General features: G+C 42.2%; 1 protein-coding gene across 4 annotated transcripts in view; it reads left to right on the top strand.

The window, feature by feature from the left end:
• Nucleotides 1–20,001, top strand: part of arhgef28a (Rho guanine nucleotide exchange factor (GEF) 28a) — a 111,688-nt gene that overhangs the window by 23,374 nt on the left and 68,313 nt on the right. For 3 of the 4 annotated variants that reach the window (XR_014600033.1, XR_014600034.1, XM_084047592.1), the window contains exons 6-15: nt 311–500; nt 1,127–1,319; nt 2,660–2,729; nt 8,496–8,542; nt 9,768–9,855; nt 15,331–15,473; nt 15,972–16,630; nt 17,993–18,176; nt 19,085–19,208; nt 19,838–19,924. Coding sequence is in view for 2 of the 4 variants with exons in the window: in XM_084047592.1 (XP_083903718.1) it covers nt 311–500; nt 1,127–1,319; nt 2,660–2,729; nt 8,496–8,542; nt 9,768–9,855; nt 15,331–15,473; nt 15,972–16,630; nt 17,993–18,176; nt 19,085–19,208; nt 19,838–19,924 (1,785 nt within the window). In the remaining 2 variants the exon portion in view is untranslated. The remainder of the gene's footprint in view (nt 1–310; nt 501–1,126; nt 1,320–2,659; nt 2,730–8,495; nt 8,543–9,767; nt 9,856–15,330; nt 15,474–15,971; nt 16,631–17,992; nt 18,177–19,084; nt 19,209–19,837; nt 19,925–20,001) is intronic. The other variant, XM_084047593.1, reaches the window with a different exon arrangement.

Here is a 20,001-nt window from a genome sequence, read left to right as displayed (position 1 = left end):
CCCGTCCATAGGAGGGTTTTCTGTGTACAGTGGGGACCTCATGTCTTTGTCTTTGTGATATGTTGTTTTTGTTGTTATGTTATTATGTTGTTTTTGTTGTCTTAACGAACAGACCTCGTGAAGACAATTTTCCCCTTGGGGACAATAAACATTAATATTATTAATAGCCGGATCTATAAGCTCTCTACGAGCTCTTTTGGACGCACCACACCGTCGTAGAACAGGGCCTAAATCTGGCTTCAGTGCTATACTTTGCATTATTGTTTTTACATCGCATGTCTCCTTCTCTCTCTGTCTGTCTTGTGCATAGTTTCATGGTTCCAGCCCAGAGAAACCGTCCTCCACCTCGCAGTGCGTCTGCGTCTGCTCCATCTGTCCCGCTTTCTAATTCACCAACCAGGGGGTCAAAGGTTATTGACCTTGCCCAATGAGGAGGGAGACACGCCCCTCCAGCTGGCTCAGAGGATGGGACAACATGACCTGTTCCCAGTGCTTGGAATGTACGTCCTTTTTTTTTATGTCATAATGATAAAAGTTAATAATTAACCTACTGTACATCATCATCCGGGTTCAAATTGTCATATTGTCTTTCTTTTAGAGTTCTAAATGTAAATATAGTATAATTATATATATTTTTTCTTATGGGAAATTAAAAGCTGGGGACCTAACCCTAACCCTAAGTAAAGTAATTGTCTCCGCCAGAGGTGGAGAGTATGTTTTCGTCTCCGTCCTTCCGTGTGTCCGCCAAGCTAACATTGGTCAAGCTTCACGTGACACGTGACAATATGTTGAAAGGGTGTGCTTTGATTGGCTAGCGAGACGCATGACGAAATAGAAACCTATAAATAGGTGTGTCACTTCAAAATATTCACTCACTTATATTTTTTGAAGTGAGCTTCCATCAGCCAAGCTAACATTGGTCAAGTGACAGGTGACAACATGTGATATAAATAGGTAAGACAGGATTAATCAGGAACAGTACTGGCGGAGACCTGTGCTCCGAGGAGCACATTTTCTAGTTTATACTGTGCTTATTGTTTAGGAAATATTGTTAATTTCTCACAAATCACAAAAGTTTTCAGTCATGAGATTTTATTTTGCTTTAAACCATACGTTCTCCTATTAGCCCCGCTGAGCAAGCAGACAGGCGTAGTGTGGACGTGCGCTGCGTGCTGTCAGACAGCTCCAGCAGCACACTGAGGTTCTGGCCCGGTACCGACTCCCTAAGCCTCACCCTGCCTTCTGATCCGGAGTCCAGGCCTGAGGATAGTGTCATGGTGCTGAGAGACCGGCTAAAAGACAACAACGTCCTCAAACAGGTGAGAAAATGCAACATAGTGCACCTCATAACCTGTTTATTCACGGCCCTGCTATTAGCTGCATATTGGACAGACATGAGTAACCACTTAAGTAGGTACTTTTTTGTGCCAAGGACCCCCCAAATTGATTGATTTATAGGAGCGGTGCAACCGCTCCTATAAATCAATGTAGGACGTGCTGTAATAGGCTAGCGAGACACATGATGAAATTAACTTCAAACTTCGCAGACGCGCTGTGATTGGCTAGCGAGGCGCATGATGAAATTAATAATAATGTAAAAAATGTAAGCACGTCACTTCGCAGGACATGCTGTGATTGGCTACCGAGATGCATGACGAAATTAATAACTCATAAATATCACCGCTCACTTCACACTGCCAACTTATAAATGGATAATTGTGATGCTGTATTAACACGTTTTACTGAAACCCCGCAAGGACCCCTGGGGGTTCCCGGACCCCACTTTGAGAACCACTGACTTAAGCCCAATATACTGTACGCCCAAAATAGGGACACCAGGTAGAACGTGGGTAAATAAAGGAGTAATTTGCACTGTGCTGTTATAATCAGTATCAAGCCATGATGTGAACAGTGTTTGCCTTTTCTTTTTTGGTCTGCAAACAGTTTGCTCTTGACCTAATACACCTGCACACCTCACAGGGCTGTGGACATTGTGATAGCTCTGGAGCAGTGGTTCTCAAACTTTTTCATGTCAAGGACCCCCAAATTGACACTTATTAGCCTGCGGACCCCCATTTGAAAAGATATGCCAGAGACACCCATAAGAGAAGATTTTTACAGCTCCAGTATTTCTCAACCATTTTAATTTCAAGGACCCCCAGTTTGACATGCATTAGGGCTATGGACCCTCATTTAATGGCATTTCCATCTCTGGGACCCCAATTTATATTGTAAAATCTATGTTTATTTAACTCTGAGAGTGTACAAATGGAACCAAATGGACCCGTTAGGGTCCATTTGGTTCCATTTGTACACTCTCAGAGTTACAGACCCATAAGGGTCCATTTGGTTCCATTTGTACACTCTCAGAGTTACAGACCCATAAGGGTCCATTTGGTTCCTAACTATCCCATCATTTAGCTGGGGACCCCCTGGAACTCCCTCAAGGACCCCTGGGGGTCCCCGGACCCCACTTTGAGAACCACTGCTCTGGAGGATATAACGGCACAAAAACAACACTGTTTCTTGTAAGTCAGAGGACGAAATAGGCTATGAAGGACACATAGGTCAGTGGCAATTATAATAATAACATAATTGCCACTGTAACATTGTGTCTACAATAGAAGCATCATAACAAAATAGCAATGGTTTATTTCAGATCGCAGCACTCAGAGGTCCTACTCAGATGGAAGACAGTGACCACCACCACACCCACACTAATGATGCAGGTAAGCTGATTTGTCTGATCAAATGGTCCAGTGTCCATCGATTGCCTCCAAACTGTTTAATAAATGTATATTAGAAAGCTATACTGTCCAGTAGTTTAAAAAAAAAGAGAGAACAGAAGTTATAGTCTTTTCTTTTTTTTATACTTTATATAGATTTGTGTCAAAGAGTACACAACAATGCAATACACCAAATGACAGAAAAATAAGCTTAACAATACATACAGAAAGAAAAACAAAAAGGAACAAAGGACACATGGGTGGGATCGATGATCATCAGAAAGCACTAAGCAGGGATAATTAATAATTAAGAGTATTAGTGAAAGATGCACGGTTGCACCACAGCAGCCAGATAATTATCCAGATCACATACTCAACTATTGTCAAGCAACGCCAGGAATGGCATCCACATTTATTGGAACTTAGCTTGTGTATTCTGTCCGTCATGATGGGAGAAGTTATAGTCATGATGCTTTCTCTCCCAGAGACACTGAGCAGGCTCAGTTGACCTTGACTTTGGATCAAGCTGTTACGAGAGTAAAGCTCTAAGTCAGTGGTTCTCAAACTTGTTCATGTCAAGGACCCCCAAATTGACACTTAATAGCCCACGGACCCCCATTTGAAAAGATAAGCCAGGGACCCCCATAAGAGAAGATTTTTACGGCTCTGTGCCATTTTAATTTCAAGGACCCCCCCGGTTTGACATGCATTAGGCTACGGACCCCCATTTAATGGCATTTCTATCTCTAGGACCCCAATTCATATTGTAAAATCATTGTTAATTTAACTCTGAGAGTGTACAAATGGTACCAAATGGACCCGTTAGGGTCCATTTGGTTCCATTTGTACACTCTCAGAGTTACAGACCCATAAGGGTCCATTTGGTTCCTACCCATCATTTAGCTGGGGACCCCCTGGAACCCCCTCAAGTACCCCTGGGGTACTTGAGGGGGTTTGAGAACCAATGCTCTAAGTGACTGTGCATGAGGGTTTGTTATTGGGGAACGAATGACAGGAGTTTCAGTCGCTGCTCAACTGACTGGTGTTTCAGTAGGAACAGTGACTGAAGTGACTTCTTCTATGGGAAAAAAACATCAGATAAATAGATTTGGACGTTGTGGTTGAAAGCAAACATCTGATGACGGTGGTGATGCTCGTCGTGTGTTAGTGTGAAGAAAAACAGAAGAGCAACTCTTTTCCCAGGTGACTGTGAGAATGTCACTGCAGGATGTGATCAGACTGTCTGTTAAGAACAGACTGTCAACAACTGCTATAGAGAGGGCTGTTAGAGTAGAGTTGCAGGGCATTAACCCTAATCACAAAGACACATGCACTTTTGAGACCTGGAAGCCTCACACAGACAGTGAGGGGGTCTAGTGCACTGGTTCTCAAATGTTTTCGTGCCAAGCACCCCCAAATTGATATATATTTGGCCGTGGACCCCCCCCCCCCCATCTGAAAATGATTCGTGCCAGGGACCCCCCAGAAGAGAAGATTCATGTGTTTTTTTTTTAAATGAACAGTTTCCAAATATTATCGATATACTTCAACAATTTGTGTTGACCCAACACAATTACAAGACAATGTTGTTTTTTTCACATACATTTCTCCCTCATCTGTACTATACATACAGTACTATATGACATTGGTTCTCAAAGTGGGGTCCGGGGACCCCCAGGGGTACTTCAGGGGGTTCCAGGGGGTCCCCAGCTAAATGATGGACAGGAACCAAATGGGCCCTTATAGGTCTGTAACTCTGAGAGTGTACAAATGGAACCAAATGGACCCGTTAGGGTCCATTTGGTTCCATTTGTACACTCTCAGAGTTAAATTGACATAGATTTTACAATATAAATTGGGGTCCAAGAGATAGAAATGCCATTAAATGGGGGTCCGTAGCCCTAATGCATGCCAAACTGGGGGTCCTTAAATTACAATGATTGAGAATCACTGCTAGAGCCCTAAAAAAATCTTCTCTTATGGGGGTCCCTGGCTTATCTTTTGAAATAGGGGTCCGCGGGCTAATTAGTGTCAATTTGGGGGTCCTTGACATGAAAAAGTTTGAGAACCACTGCTATATGAGACACACAGAGAACACTCCCTCTTTATCACTGTTAGCGCTGTTGCGGAGCGTCGGCATGTCCCGGTAACCTGAGTGCCATCAAGATCACTGAGCTATTCAGGAGGAGAGGAAAGTCCTTTCAGGTGTAAACCAAACCGGACAGGTCGAGGGTGAAAGGTCAAAGCACATGTCATGAAGCAAGGTACACCAGTCAGTGTGGCATGTGGGCGGTACACCGCCAGGGTTGCCAGGTCTGCTTATTATAATTTCCTCGCAAGATTTTATTTGAAAATAGCCGATCTACAAGCTCACAACGCGTCGCGATGCGACGCGTTGTGAGCTTGTAGATCGGCTATTTTCAAATAGCTGATGTACATGTTAAAGTACTCATGTGGCCCATAGTCGCTTCTTTTGGGCTGGTTTTCCTAGACCTGGTTGCTTGTTTCTCTCAAAGAATCTGGCAACACGGTACACCGCCCTGAGAACCTGTTGTCATCTACAGGCACTGTGGGCAGTGGTGGAAAAAGGACTCGCATTTTTTACTCAAGTAAAAGTATCAATACTGCAATGTAGAAATACTGTGTTAGTATTGGTATCAAAATGTACTTAAAGTACCAAAAGTAGAAAGTACTCGTTATGCAGAATGTCCCATTTCAAGTTTTCAAATGCATACAAATATTTTTTGAAAATAGCAGATCTACAGGTCGCATTGTGAGCTTGTAGATCGGCTATTTTCAAATGGCCGAAATGTATATAGGGCTGAAGTGGTTAATGTATGTTTTGTAATAATAATTAAAATCTACAAAGTAACTAGTAACTAAAGTTTTCTAATAATTGTAGTGGAGTAAAGGTATAATATGTGCCTCTGAGTTGTAGTGGAGTAGAAGTAAAAGTCTTGAAAGTTGGAAATACTCAAGTAAAAATACATCAAAATTGTACTTGAGTAAATGTACTTAGTTACTTTGCACCACTGACTGTGGGAAAGAAAATGACCTCTCAGCCACAAGAACTAAGCTTCTTGGGCGGCCTTAGCTGAGTGGCTAGTGAGCCTATAGACGAATCCACAGACGCGCTGCCTGTAGCTGCCTGTAGGCGGCCATTGCTGCTGTGTCGCGGTGTAGGAGCGTTGACACCGCAGCTATGGCTGCCTACAGGCAGCGCGTCTGTGGATTCGTCTATAGGAGCTCCCGGAGGTCCCAGGTTAAAGGAGTAGTTCACCCAAAAAAAAAATCGTATTTTCTATCAATTACACAGCCCATGGAGCCTTGAATTCATGGAGATTTTTTTTGTTTTTGTCGCATTCCTAAGCCAATAATTTGATGACCGGCGGAAACTCAAAGAGTCATCTACTGACCGATCAAATGATTGGCTCGAATGCGACAAAAACAAAACAATGCAAGGTTTCACGGGGTGTGTAATTGATAGAAAATGTATAATAACATTCTGGGGTGGTTTCCATATGCTACGACTGGGTTTCAGATGAGGTTCTCAGAACCTGATCTGGGCCCTGCTCAGGAGGTGGTGCTAACCCTGAATCCTGGGAACTTAGAACATATACTTTGAATCTCAGGTACCATGTGTAAATATGTAGATAATTCGTTTTTTTGTTTTCGAAAATAACGCTATTCGAAATAACGATACGATGGGAACTATGCACAAAAAATAATTTCACCCACTTTTTTTTACTTCTGTAAACCTGTGATGTGACAATAAAGATGATTGGACACATGAACAAAGACCCATCATAGAAACTCATGGTTTCAGGTTATGGAAGGTTTTGGGTTACCCATCGTAATAAAAAAGAACAAAAAGTACAAACCCTTTGCTATGTTCGTCTGTACGTATGGGGTAAAAAAAAAGAAGCGTATGTACTGCATATTATCTGTTTACAAAACTGTTTATTATCTGTGTCCTCTTCTATGCTGAATAAGATGTTCAATTGGAAGATGAGGGGAAAACCCTGGCCTTGGCTAATGATCCACTCACTGGTCAAGAAAATCATTACTGAAAGCCGAAACCACGGACACTCCAAACCACCTGAACCAAACACTCTTGACACAACAGGAAGTGAATGAAACCCCGCTGACTGCTGAGCAAAAGTGTGGGGGAAAAAAAACAAAAACCAAACAAGAGCCTATGGATGCACTCCTTCATCAGAGAGGGAAGATAAGAAGAGGATTGGATTGGATTGGATTAGCAAATACTTAACACATTTTTTTCTCCTTAAGACCCCAGAATTCAGCGAAATGTAACTAATCTAATTTGGAGTCCCATTTCAATATTTCTGTGTCGGCGCTTTTGTAAATGCACATGCATACAGCCTACACGCACCCATGGATTAAAGTTCTCAGTCGCCAAGACTGATTTCAGTCACTTGGATTCCATGGAAGCCAGCATGTCTTCTATGGAAGCATGTAGCGCAGCAAAAATAGCCGATCTACAAGCTCTCAGAGAGCTTGTAGAAAGGCTATTTTCGGTTATTTTAAGATTAGAGCATTTGAAGTGTTCAAACTAGCAATATGTTCGGAAGCATCGTCCATAATATCTTAATCGTCTCGGGTATTTCATATAAAAGCAAAGGTTAAAGCCTGAATCTGTGATTTCTTCACATGGTTGGCAGTATGTAGAAAGGCAGGAACAATATTACTAAAGCAGCCTAATTTTACATATTGTATTCATTGTTTAGGAATCGGCGCTAGTGTGTGTGTGGGGGATCCTTTAACACGGTTTGACAAATCGCACATTAGGACATTTTCAGTCTTGAGATTTAAACTAGCTTTAATCCATGCGCACCTACACACACGCACACCACACACATGTATCGTCTTTGACCCCTAATGGCTGCCTATGGTAACCACAGAGACGGCAGGCCTGTCATTGACCGCAGCGATCAGGAAGGCATGCTGCGTCCCTGCATGCAGTGCAGGTGCACCTCTGTACTGGCCCTTACCTCATCCAACTAATCATTATGTCGCTTTGATCACTTTAACCCATTAAGACCTGAGGCCGATTCTACTAATCTAAATCAGTAGTCCTCAAAACGTTTTCGTGTCAAGGAGGACCCCCACATTTATATAGTATATTTGGCCGCGGACCCTCATCTGAAAATGTTTTGTGCCACGGACCCACAGAAGAGAAGATTTGTGTCAAGATGATTCAACATTTTTTCATTTTTCCAAAGTATTCAAAAATAGCAGATGTGAGCTTGTATATCTGCTATTTTTGACTAGCCACCCGCTAAAATCTAAAATGACACGGTTTCTTTCCCGGTTTTAACTGGCTAAATGCGTATTCATTTGTGGGTTCTGGTTATGAAAAATGTTGAGAACCACTGCGTTATGGTATGTTATGTACAATCTCTCACTGAACTCTACGTCAACGTACTGCTCTGTGGCAGGTGGTTCTCAAAGAGGTCCTTGAAGGGGTTCCAGGGGGTCCCCAGCAAAGTGAAGAACAGTTTAAGGACTTTAGCCTTCATTTTTTTACGTTGGCTGTTTGAAAATAGCCGATCTACAAGCGCACACACTGTGAGCTTATACTTGGCTGTACGATTAAACAGCAGTTGTAGATCGGCTTGTAGATCAGCTATTTTTGAATTTATATTTATTTTCTTTTGAAACATTTTCGCCTATGATGCCAAAAATAGGGATGCCAAGATTAAGGAATTAATACGTTAATTGAATCTATGTTTCCTTTATTTCTATTAGATCTCAGCAAGAAACTGTGTGAGGAAGAGCGTGGCCTGCTGGACAACGTGAGTGTTCTTTACACATGCTGTGTTGTAATGATCTGCTTCATTCTGAACATGGAGCCATGTGTGACACCTGTTTGTATGGATGATGGTCGTTGCTGAACACAGATGGTTATTGGAGGTTCCGGGGGCCAGAACATTCACCGGGAACCTGAAAACAGACACTCAGACACACAAACAGTCTAGCACAGGGGTCCTCAATAGGGGGTCGGGGTCCTCACTCAGAGTTACTACAGGGGGAAACCCACATCTTTGTGTGATAGGATCATTGTGTTTTACATTAATCACTTGAACCCTAGCATCCCTATTCTGAGGAGAACTGTAGCCAAAAAATAGCAGATCCACAGTGCGAGGCGTTGTGAACTTGTAGATCGGCTATTTTCGACAAAGTGGTGACGGATCAAGTGAAAAACAATGAAACGATATGAAATCTCTGAAAAAGTTTAATCTGCAATATGTAGTAGGGGTCTGCTTCATCTCTCTCTCTCAGTTGGGGGGGTCCTTGGCCTGAAAAAACGTTGAAGACCCCTGGTCTAGCAGTATCAATAGATTTATCTTTATTGAAGTAACGCAAGATACTCAAAGGTACAGAGCAAGTTGGAAAAAGCTACCCCACACACCCAAAACCCAAACATTTACTTATTTATTTTTGTGGTGTCGCAAATTTCTAGAATCTTCGAGAGAGCCGTCTGGTGAGCCTTACATGCTTATTTCATCGTAGTATCCCAGAATAAGCCATCTTCCATCAAGCCTGGCTTCTCACCGAGTTGGGATTACAGTATGTTCTCGGGTCATGGCAATCTGGCTCCATTGCAATCTTGGCTATAATAACCCTTTGGCCTTGCCCCTCAGTCATTAAGGCACATATTCCCACCAAACCATGGTTGACTAATAAGAATATATCATTGTTCCTAGCATTTTACCAAGATCTCAGCCTATCCAACAGGCCCATATTTCCCAGAAACCAGATGCTTAGAGGCGCATGTAGCTATTCTCGTGATTATTGTACGGTTAAACCGGATGGTCTGAACTCTCATTGAACGTTCTATGTATTAAACAGTTTTAACCATTGGTTTCTAACAATAGTCTTAAAGGGCAAGACCACTTTGGTAGAGGTTTGGGTTGTGTTACCTTGCCATGATGTAACTCCAAAAGTACTTTTACCACCACTAACAATAATGTAGATTGACTCTCACACTGCTCCTGTTCTATACGATCTATACTGTAGGTGTTTGAAGAGCATCTAGTCCTGTCCCTGGATGAAGATGATGACGATGATGATGATGTGTGTGAGGAGCTCAAGTCTTTCTTACCAGGTACTGATCGATCTACTGCAGTGGTTCTCAAAATGGGGTCCAGGGTTCCTGGGGGTCCCCGACACCCCAGCTAAATTGTATAGCATCAAATTCGGTTTCACCACTTTAAACCTATATACATCGGCTGCGATGTGATGCGTTACATCGGCTGCGATGTGATGCGTTGTGAGCTTGCAGATCTGCAAATTTAGAAGTGAAATTATTGAATTGTCTGAGGAAAAAACAAAGTTTGTAAACGTAAAAGTATTGAAAACAGAATCCTTGTTTTTACAGCTCATATCCACAGTATATAGAGGTAACCTGTCAATAAATTCAGGACAAAAGAGAGGAGAAGAAAGGACATTAGTAAGGCCTTCTCAGAAAGGGATACATGTACAGCAGTGGTTCTCATGTATTAGGCCACAGCCTCGCATCTGAAAATATTTCGTGTCGTGCACCCCCATACAAGATTTGTGTTTCAGGTATTTTCCAGTTTAAAAAAAAAACATCTTGATGATCTACAATGCAATACAAGCTCAAGCTGTTAGCTTGTAGATCGGCTATTTTCAAATAGCCGATGCATAGGCCTATAGGGGTTAAATTGGTCAAAGTGATCTTGATGCTCTATTAACAAAAAATGTCGGGGGACCCCCCTGGAACCCCCTGGGGGTCCCCGGGTTATCTGCAGTTTCAATGTATCTTTCTAGTTCCTTCCTGAGTCTTTGTAGGGGCACAGTTTTGGGTGAATGGGGGGGCACGGGGGTCTCTGAGGTCCAGGAATGTGCGTCGCTGGCACAAAGACAGGAATGGGGACAGGCTGGTGTCCCCTCTGTCCCCTTCCCCCACACACACTGTGTGGTGGGACAGTGGGCACAATGCTCGCCTTACATCAGTGGTTAGACTGGTTACCAATTTATTTTTTAGCTGGAGACCCAAAAAGAGAAATGTGTCGCATCTCCCCGCGATGCGACGCGTTGTGCATGTAGATCGGCTATTTTCACTGCTTCTATTTTTTTGGCTCATATTTTTTTTCTCTTCTTTTTTTATACATAAAATTCTCTTGAACATTTTTAGATTTTTGTTTTTAATTTCTGAAAATGTTAGATCTAGAAAATCTTTTGAAATGATAATTTAGAAAAAAATAATCGTAGTACAAACGAAAAAAAACAATATATATATATTTATGTACTCGTGACCCATACAAATGGGTCCACGACCCAAGCATGGGTCCCGACCCACTGTTTGGGAAACGGTGCCTTACATTACCTGATTTACACACCGTAATACAACCAGGGCTGTCACCATCATGACATTTTACTTGAAGATTAAGTCACACAAATAGTTTAATTTTGTTTTTGCCATCTGGCTGTTGTTATGAAAATTAACTTCAATATACAAAGAAATGACTGATGCCGGTCGGTACCAATAATCAAAATAAATTGCAAAAATAGGCCATATTCAATTTTATACTTCAAAACGTATTGAAATTAATAGTGTAAATAGCTTATCTTACAAGGTCACAAATTCCAAATCAACTGTACGTTGGTTTTGCCAATAAATGATTGAATATTGAACGCAGCTGTGTTGAAGTTCGTCAGCTTTTTGGAGATTTTAATCTTCTCCTGCAACGTTCCAATGTAGCAGCTGTGTGATTCACCGTTGTTTCTCCAGACTGTGTTGGACCGGTGATGGCAGATTGTTGTCTGGTTTCACTGACATAACTCAGCATCGTCTGGTGTTATTGGAACTATGGCCGCTTCAACAACAGAATCATTCTACGGTTGTGTGACAGTGAAAGTCTCCCACTGCCTTCAGTCTGCTAACTCAGTGGTTTTCAACCCTTTTCATATCGAGGGCCATTATTTATTCGGCATTTGGAGCCATGGAACCACCATTTGATGAGATTTAGACTCTCAGACCCAAAACTTAGAATATTTTGTTATCGTTGGATACGATTTTGTCCACAAATCCATGCTGTATTGATGTTGGTACCATAGGAGAGATAAACTTGATCAAAATAACAATTATTTAATTAGGTAATGCAGATGTTTAACAATAATTCAACTCTTGAAAGCATAAAATGGTTTAATTTTACGTTCTCAAGAGTTCAATTATCAAGAAAACGTATCAAGAGTTAAAGATCAATAAGGGTCCATTTGGTTACCAACTCTCCATCATTTAGCTGGGGACCACCTGGAACCCCCTCAAGGTCCCCCGGACCACCGGTGGAGAACCAGTGTGCTAACTGAAATGGTGTATCTTTCAATACGGGTGCTGCTAACCACATTAACAAATGCAACCGGGAGCATCTGTTTGGTTACAGTCGTATACAAGGGGATTAGAAAGTTGTGTTTTTTTCTTCCTCAGGGACACTGACACGTAGCCTGGAGGCGTGCCGAGGGTCGAACCCGGTTGACCTTGTGATGCCAAGACGGGCCTCTTTAGCCACTCAGCCTTGGCCATATTTCGTTGCTTTCGGGCAGAAACCATGTATCTCCATATTTCAACTTTTTATGCCCCCCCCCCGTACACTAATGTCCTATTTCGTCATATTACAGTGTCACACAAAAGCAGAAAAAGAATGCGGATCTACGTACATCCGCTATTTTTCTGAAAACAAGATTTAAGTGAAAGTTAAAGCGATTTTAAGTCTGTCTGTGGGTTTTATAGATATTGAATATTGAATTGAAATGAGCTTGTATTTAAAGCTGCACTATGCAACTTTCCTCTTCTACCCCAGATTTGAACCTGGTTTCCTGTGCAAGTGCTGACATTTTGAATAGAGCTTTTAATAGAGCCTTCCTACTTGCACAGGGGATGAATTGAATCTTGACCATAAGGTCAATATTTGTGTCGGATCTGTGTCTATCAGTGTTAATTTTGACAGCAAATTTTGATTTAGTCTTAGTCTTAGTCTTTTGAATAACACACCATTTAGTTTTAGTCCTATTTTAGTCGTCTGAAAATGGTTTAGTCTTAGTCTAGTCTAGTCGACTAAATATCAAAAACCTTAGTCTTTTAGTCTTTTAGTCTTTTAGTCTTTTAGTCTTTTAGTCTTAGTCGACAAAATGAACACTGGTGTCTATAGGTGAGACGTGACCTTTGACGCGACGTAAATGTCTCAACAGAAGAGCAGGGAGACAACCACCCCAATTGTTATAAAAGTTATATTGTACGAACATGGACAAAATTAAAATGTATTCATAAAACATACATTACACAGTGCCGCTTTAACACGAGATAAATAATAACTGGAACACATGTTGTATTTTTAAAGATTTGTTTTTGTGGCTTTAATATAGAAATAATAAAGGTCTGCACACTGTAATTTATATGAAGCTCCCAGTCAAGGCTTTATTTGTAGATTAACGTTAATCTACTTTTATTATTTCTATATTAATCCACTGTTGGTCCTGCACCTGCCGTCCACCGGATGTGGCAGTTTTATTTTGTATTTTTATGCCTTTAATGCCTTTATTGGTAGGATAATAGTCTGACAGGAAAGGGGGAGAGACTTGCAGCAAAGGCCGTCGGGATCGGGACTCGAACCCGCGTTGCGCTGTCAGGCTACTTTGGGTTCTAGCTAGGTGTCTTGGATCCTAGGTGTCTTGGATCCTAGGTGCCAGCAGTCCAGGCCACGTGTTGTATTTCTTTCCATTTCCTGAAAAGTAACCGTTTTTGGACATACAAGGTTTCCTCGCAGACGGCATGGATTTGACAGTGCTGGGCCTCCCTGCTAGAGAGCAGCACATCAAAGAGGAAACGGCGCGGTGCTGTGCAGGATTTCCCCTACATTAGCTCTGGGTACAACCCGTCCAGACATCAAACAATATTATGACAACATGTCACCGAGGCCTTCCATTATGCATCCTTAGTTTATGTTCACACTGTCAGCCTTTTTATGAAGGAAAGGCTCCTCCTGCCCAGAGCGCTCTCTCAGAAACTGGTAGACTCTGTGGAAAATAACTCTATGCTGGATATGGATGACAAAGATTTGAACTAACTAGGTGTAGATGTGAAACTAAGATTGAGCAACTTGCATGGCATATTCTCGCCTAAAATGTATACCGTACATCAGCGGCCCACTTGAAAATCTCGAAAGTGTTTGCAGCCCAGTGGGCCACGCGCATTTTCAGAGCTTGTTTATTTTTTTTATTATTTAAAAAAATAATTTCTGCCTTTATTTATAGTGGAAAGTGGAGATGGACAGGAAAACAGGGAGAGAGAGATGGGTAGAGACATGCAGTAAAGATGGTCGGGAACGGGACTTGAACCCGCGATGCACTGTCAGGCAGGCTACATTAGAGCCTAGGTGCCCAGACCGCTAGGCCTGCGGTCCGGGCCTGAGCACGTTTATTTTAATGATCAACCAATCGATAGCGATCCAGGTTGTATAGTGTACTTTAAATTCCTATTTATCGGTATACCAATGAAAACACATTTTCTTTCTCTGGGTTTCCCCTTCCCAGCCTGTCAGCTCTCCTACCGGGCACACAGCTGCTGTTGAGTCACCTGGAGCTCACGCTGCTGGACCTAGCTTATTAATGGTCATAACTAGGGTTGTCCGATATTGGCTTTTTTACCGATAACCGATATACCGATATTGTCCAACTCTTAATTACCGATATTTGCTGTCGGGCAGAAACCTATTATTTCCCTACTTGATCATACTACTTATAACATAATACTACTGCTACTTCTCCTATTTTTGAATTTGTATCCTGAAAAGTAACAGTTTTGGACATATGAGGTTTCCAGCCGACAGACGATATTATGTTAATAGGCCTGCCTGTGATAAAATACAACTTCATGATGAATCTAGCAAATAAGATATTTTTTTTTAACTGAAAATAGTGAAATGGGAAGCATTTTCAGACAAGCCTACGAGGGGAGCCTCTGATCAGCTGATAAAAAGTAGTGGTCCATGTCATATGTACATTTAAAAAAAAAAAAACATTCTCAACTTTGGAAAGTACTCTGCTTAGCCAAAAACAAAACTTCACTGACCAGCCCCTTTTAAAGGCGGCCGCCTTTTATACTATGCAGTCACCTTCTGGTGATTTCTCTTATAGGTTTTAATTCATACTGTCTCACTCCTGTTTTGATATCGCATATAAAATAATGTCTATTATGCATACTATGTAGTATACAATCTTGGATAAAATGGAAGCATGTGACATGAAGTGAATTTATGAACTATTATAAAATAGATGGCCCTGCTCACACTGAAACAGTTGCACGTTGGACGTTAAGAAAATAGATCTGTTATGAAGCATGGGTGAAGTTTTCTATGTAAACAAACCTGTAAAGGTCACAGCAGAGTGAGCATGCAGTGTCCCGGTTCATTCTGCTTGCTTCAGCCTGAAGGTTTGTCACTTCAACCACAAAATGAGAGTGAACTAGAATTTTCGCAACTCAGGGCTATTGCTATTGGAAAAGCGCTATACAAATACATTTATTATCATTATCATTAAGGGACGTTGTGTGGTTTCACAGAGAGCCGGTGTCCTGCCTTACCCAGAGATGTCCAGAGCCGACCCCCACACTCTGCTGCTGTAGATGTGATGTCCTTGATGGACAGCAGGGACCACCAGATGGACCATCAGGCCATTACAGACACGACAACACAGCTGACGCAGGTAGCGGCCTACCCACACAGTTCAATACTGAGGGTTACAAATGCCTGCTGTCGGTGGAAACCTCATATGTACAAAACCGGTCCTTTTTTATTATTATTTTGAAAAAAGAATTATAGTAGTGAAAATAGCAGATCTACAAGCTCACAACCCGACGCGTTGTGAGTTTGTAGATCTGCTATTTTCACTAGTTTTGTGCGACACTCTTGTATAATGAGGTAGGGCATTCATTTATGAAGCGACGAAATGTAACACATGTACAATTGCAAACAAACTGACCTGTACGACGGGTATGGGATTTACAAATGGATAAATGATAGTTTATTTTGTGTGTACCAATTATATCACTTCCATAATATAGTAATGATACGTTATTATTCATGATTTTGAACGGATGGTTTTAATTTATGATTTTGCTTTCAATTCGGGATCAAAATGGTGGGGTTTCTTTCTCTAATTGTGGTCTTTTCTTCTTCCTTTTATGGCATCCATGTGCCACAGGTGGATGATTGGAACGTGACGTGCCGTCTCAGTGGGGTGACTGGGGACAGCACAGGGACGGACGGAGTGGACTCTGAGGGTCTCCTTTTGATCACCGACACCCCTCCCCCACCAGCGTGTCACTTCCTGTCAGAGACTCCTCCCCCACCACAACCATGTCACTTCCTGTCAGAGACCCCTCCCCCACCACAAGCATGTCACTTCCCACCAGAGACCCCTCCCCCACCACAACCATGTCACTTCCTGTCAGAGACCCCTCCCCCACCACCGCCATGTGACTACCTGTCAGAGACCCCTCCCCCGCCACCGCCATTTGACTACCTGTCAGAGGTCCCTCCCCCGTCCCAACCATGTCGTCACTCCCTGTCCGAGACCCCTCCCCCGCCACCGCCATGTGACTACCTGTCAGAGGTCCCTCCCCCGTCCCAACCATGTCATCACTACCTGTCAGAGACCCCTCCCCCGCCACCGCCATGTGACTACCTGTCGGGTCCCTCTCAAAGCCCCTCCCCTCCCCCCGCCTCCGTCCATCAGTCACCCTGTGTCTCGCCTGCCGTCCAAGCCCTGGACAGGTTGAATGACAGGAGGATGTCCCACCCTCCCCACCTTGACCTGATTAATCAGAGAGAGAGCCCGCCCCTGGAAAACGATGGCCTCAGGTATTATAAAAATAAATAAAAAGAACAAACAAATGGGAAATACTCATATCAGTGTTCTTAGTGCAAGTGCGTCTGAATTGAATGGACCCTTCGCTAAACCCCACCCCAAAAGCGATTGTCCAATGCCAGCTTAGCAACCGTTGTTAGCCTGGCATAGGTCTGGCAAGCTTTCGTCACCTGCCATAGCTGTCAATGTTATTTCGCCCGCACACACACACAATCATTTGCAACATAATAACAAGAATAGGAATACCACGATAACGCAATGGTGACTATGAACCAGCAACAGATTCCACGTACCCAAAGAATGGTTCTGTTCCCAAGCTGAAATCTGTGCTTAAACTGCAAGGCTGCATGGCTGTGTTGTTGAACACATACACAGCTTAACGTCGGGAGAGTTACACGACTCACTCGCCCAGGTGGTGTCAATAATACTAATCACCGTAATCGTAACAACATTCAGAATCACAGCGCTGCCTTACTGATACTTTTAAGAGCCCGTACATAAATGTAACATCCGTGGCCATGGGATAAGCACTTTATATTTGAAATATGAACGTTTCTGTAGAGGTACGGGACGTAAATGGAGAAAGTGCAAACACCAGATTGAAGTTCATCCATGTCGGTCGAGACAGACGACCGTCGTGTATCCATGGCTATTACTCCTTCTAACATTTCCCGTGTTTTTAGTTTATTGAAATAATGTCATGCACATTCTTCCAGTGCATAGCCTACTGCAGGCCTTGTCGACTAGATTTAGAAGAGATTTTGAAGCTCTTGCTGCTGAAATTATTATTATTATTATTATTTTTAAGGGGAAAAGCCGTCATTTAACATGCAAGTCAATGGGTGAGAAGCAGAGTTTGCCAGGCCTGGGTGTGACTAACTCGCACCACCACTCACAGAGTGGAGTGGGTGGGGCTTGGCGACGGGTCCATTGAATTGAATAAACGTTATTTTTTTAATGAAACAAATTGAAAGCAAAACATCCCAGCAGTAACCAATATTATAATTAATAGAAGGGCATTATAATGCATTATAAATCACATTTATAACCACCTTTAAGTAAAGTGTTACCTGGTAGTTCTAATGTGCTGTTCTGCTGAGCTTATAATGCATTATGACCAGCACTTATAATACTTCATAAAAGTTATGCATGATTATAGACAATCATAACAAGTGTTATGAAGCCTTATAAGTGTGTTATGATGCATTATAAATAGACCCGACCTTCATATACAGTCTTACCCACAATTCTCTCCATTAGCACTTTAATAAACCAATTGAATTAGAATTAGAATTGAAAGCAGGTGAAATGGATCAACCAGGTGAAAGTGCTTGTCCCTTGTCCTGTGCATGCAGTCCCAGTCTGGTCGCTGTGGAAGTGGACAGCGATGATGAGGAGGAGGAGGGTGTCCCCGTGTCCCCGCTGCCTCTCTGTCCCCTGTCACCAGACAGTCCCACTAGTGGTGATGAAAGGGACAGCCGTGAAGCTTGCATACGCACTCTCTCAGCCTCCGCGGCGTGTGACCTCATTCCTTCAAAAGTAGGATGCTTTTCTTTGGCAACTCGCATGCTTTTTTTTATCATCTTTACAGTTAGCCTACAGAAGCAACCTAATAACGGCAATAATACATTCTGATCATTTTCCTATGTAGTACATATTATTAATGAACTGTTATTTAACACATTGATTGCCTAGAACGAGTTAAAGGTAGGGTAAGTGATATTTTTGGGTTAAAACAAAAAGTATTTTGTTAAAAGGTTAAAGCACTTTATTGTGATAGTAATCATTGTTATAGAGTGTTTGTTCAGTAACAGGAGTCTCCCCGTCTCTCCAGCTCTTTAATAAACAGAAAATTCATTTTCCGGTAGGTGTCAAAATCTCAGCCAATCAGGAGAAAGTACCCATTTTTAAGCTTCATTTTTATACTGAAGCCGTGTCTACATGTCTCCTAAATCTCAACAGTTTTCTGAAAAATGTTTGTTTCTATATCAGTGGTGCTCAATCTTTTTCATGTCAAGGACCCCCAAAATGATATGTATTTGGCCGCTTACCCCCATCAAAATATTTTGTTCCAGAGACCCCCAGAAGCAAAGATTTGAGTTAAAAATATTCTCTTTAAAAATATATATATTCAAAGATTTGCACACATTTTCACAATTTTTCAAAAATAGCAGATCTACAAGCTCATAGCGCGGCACTCGGTGCCGCGCTATGAGCTTGTATATCTGCTATTTTTGAATAGCCAAAGTGTAAAATAAAGCTTTTTAGCTCAAATATAAAAATGACACAGTTCCAGGTCTTAATGGGTTAAGTTCCTAATTGGGTGTCCCCCGGTTCAAATAGTATTATTTCGGGGGTGTCACAGCCTGTAAAGGTTGAGAACCATTGCTCTAGGATTCATGTTGTTAAAAAACTCAGGTTTGCATAATGGTTCCATTTCTCACTAGGACTTGTGTGGCCCGGGGCTTCGTCTTCGGTCCTACTCCTACTCCTCTCCCAAAATCAGTTTGCGGCCTCGTCGTCGTATGGCCCATGACGCCACCGCCACCCCGGCCCCTGAACTCAGCCCCGGTCAGTGACTCTGGGATCATGGAATGTCCCACATAACAAGGAATTTAATTTAGTACATGACTAGTAAATGGGTGGAAGAACTAATGTTGTTTGTTTTAGCCTGTCTCTCATTAGTGGGTTGGCCTCACAAATCATGTCGATGTGGGAGCTTATTATTTTTTCCCGCTATCTAAAGTAAATGATTGCAAAAATAGCTGGTTAACCACGTCAACCCTATACTTTGCTGACCGAGGTCCCAGAGGTCTTTACTTGGCCCCCTCCTTTTCCTTTCCCTCTACACCAGTGGTTTTCAACCCTTTTCAGATCAAGGGTCCATTATTTATTCGGCATTTGAGCCACGGAATCACCGTTTGATGAGATTTAGCCTCTCAGAACCAGAATATTTTGTTATCATTGGATGCGATTTTGTCCACAATTGTATTGATGTTAGTACCATAGGAGAGATAACGGGCACACGTTGATCAAAATAACAATTCTTTAATTAAGTAATGCAGATGTTTAACAATAATGTATGTTTAACTCTTGAGAGCGTAAAATGAAACCAAATGGACCCGTAAGGGTCTTTTCTTTCCTTTATTATTTTCTTCTTTCTTTTCTTTCCTATCTATCCACTGTGCTCTATACTGTAGATGGAGTGTTCCCCAGCCTCAGCCACAGCCGGTCTCTCCTTCAGGCCCTCTCTCTGTCTAAATCTCTGTCTCTGCTCCACCCTGGTAGTAAGTACTTTACAATACGCTATACCTATATTACTGGCTGCTCTAATGCTTCATCTGTACTCTGTCGTACGAGGAAA

The sequence above is a fragment of the Gymnoscopelus microlampas genome, assembly GCF_963454915.1.
Source record: "Gymnoscopelus microlampas genome assembly, chromosome: 21".
Taxonomy (NCBI): domain Eukaryota; kingdom Metazoa; phylum Chordata; class Actinopteri; order Myctophiformes; family Myctophidae; genus Gymnoscopelus; species Gymnoscopelus microlampas.
Note: the sequence above shows the minus strand (reverse complement) of the source record. Positions and strands in the feature narration are given on the sequence as shown.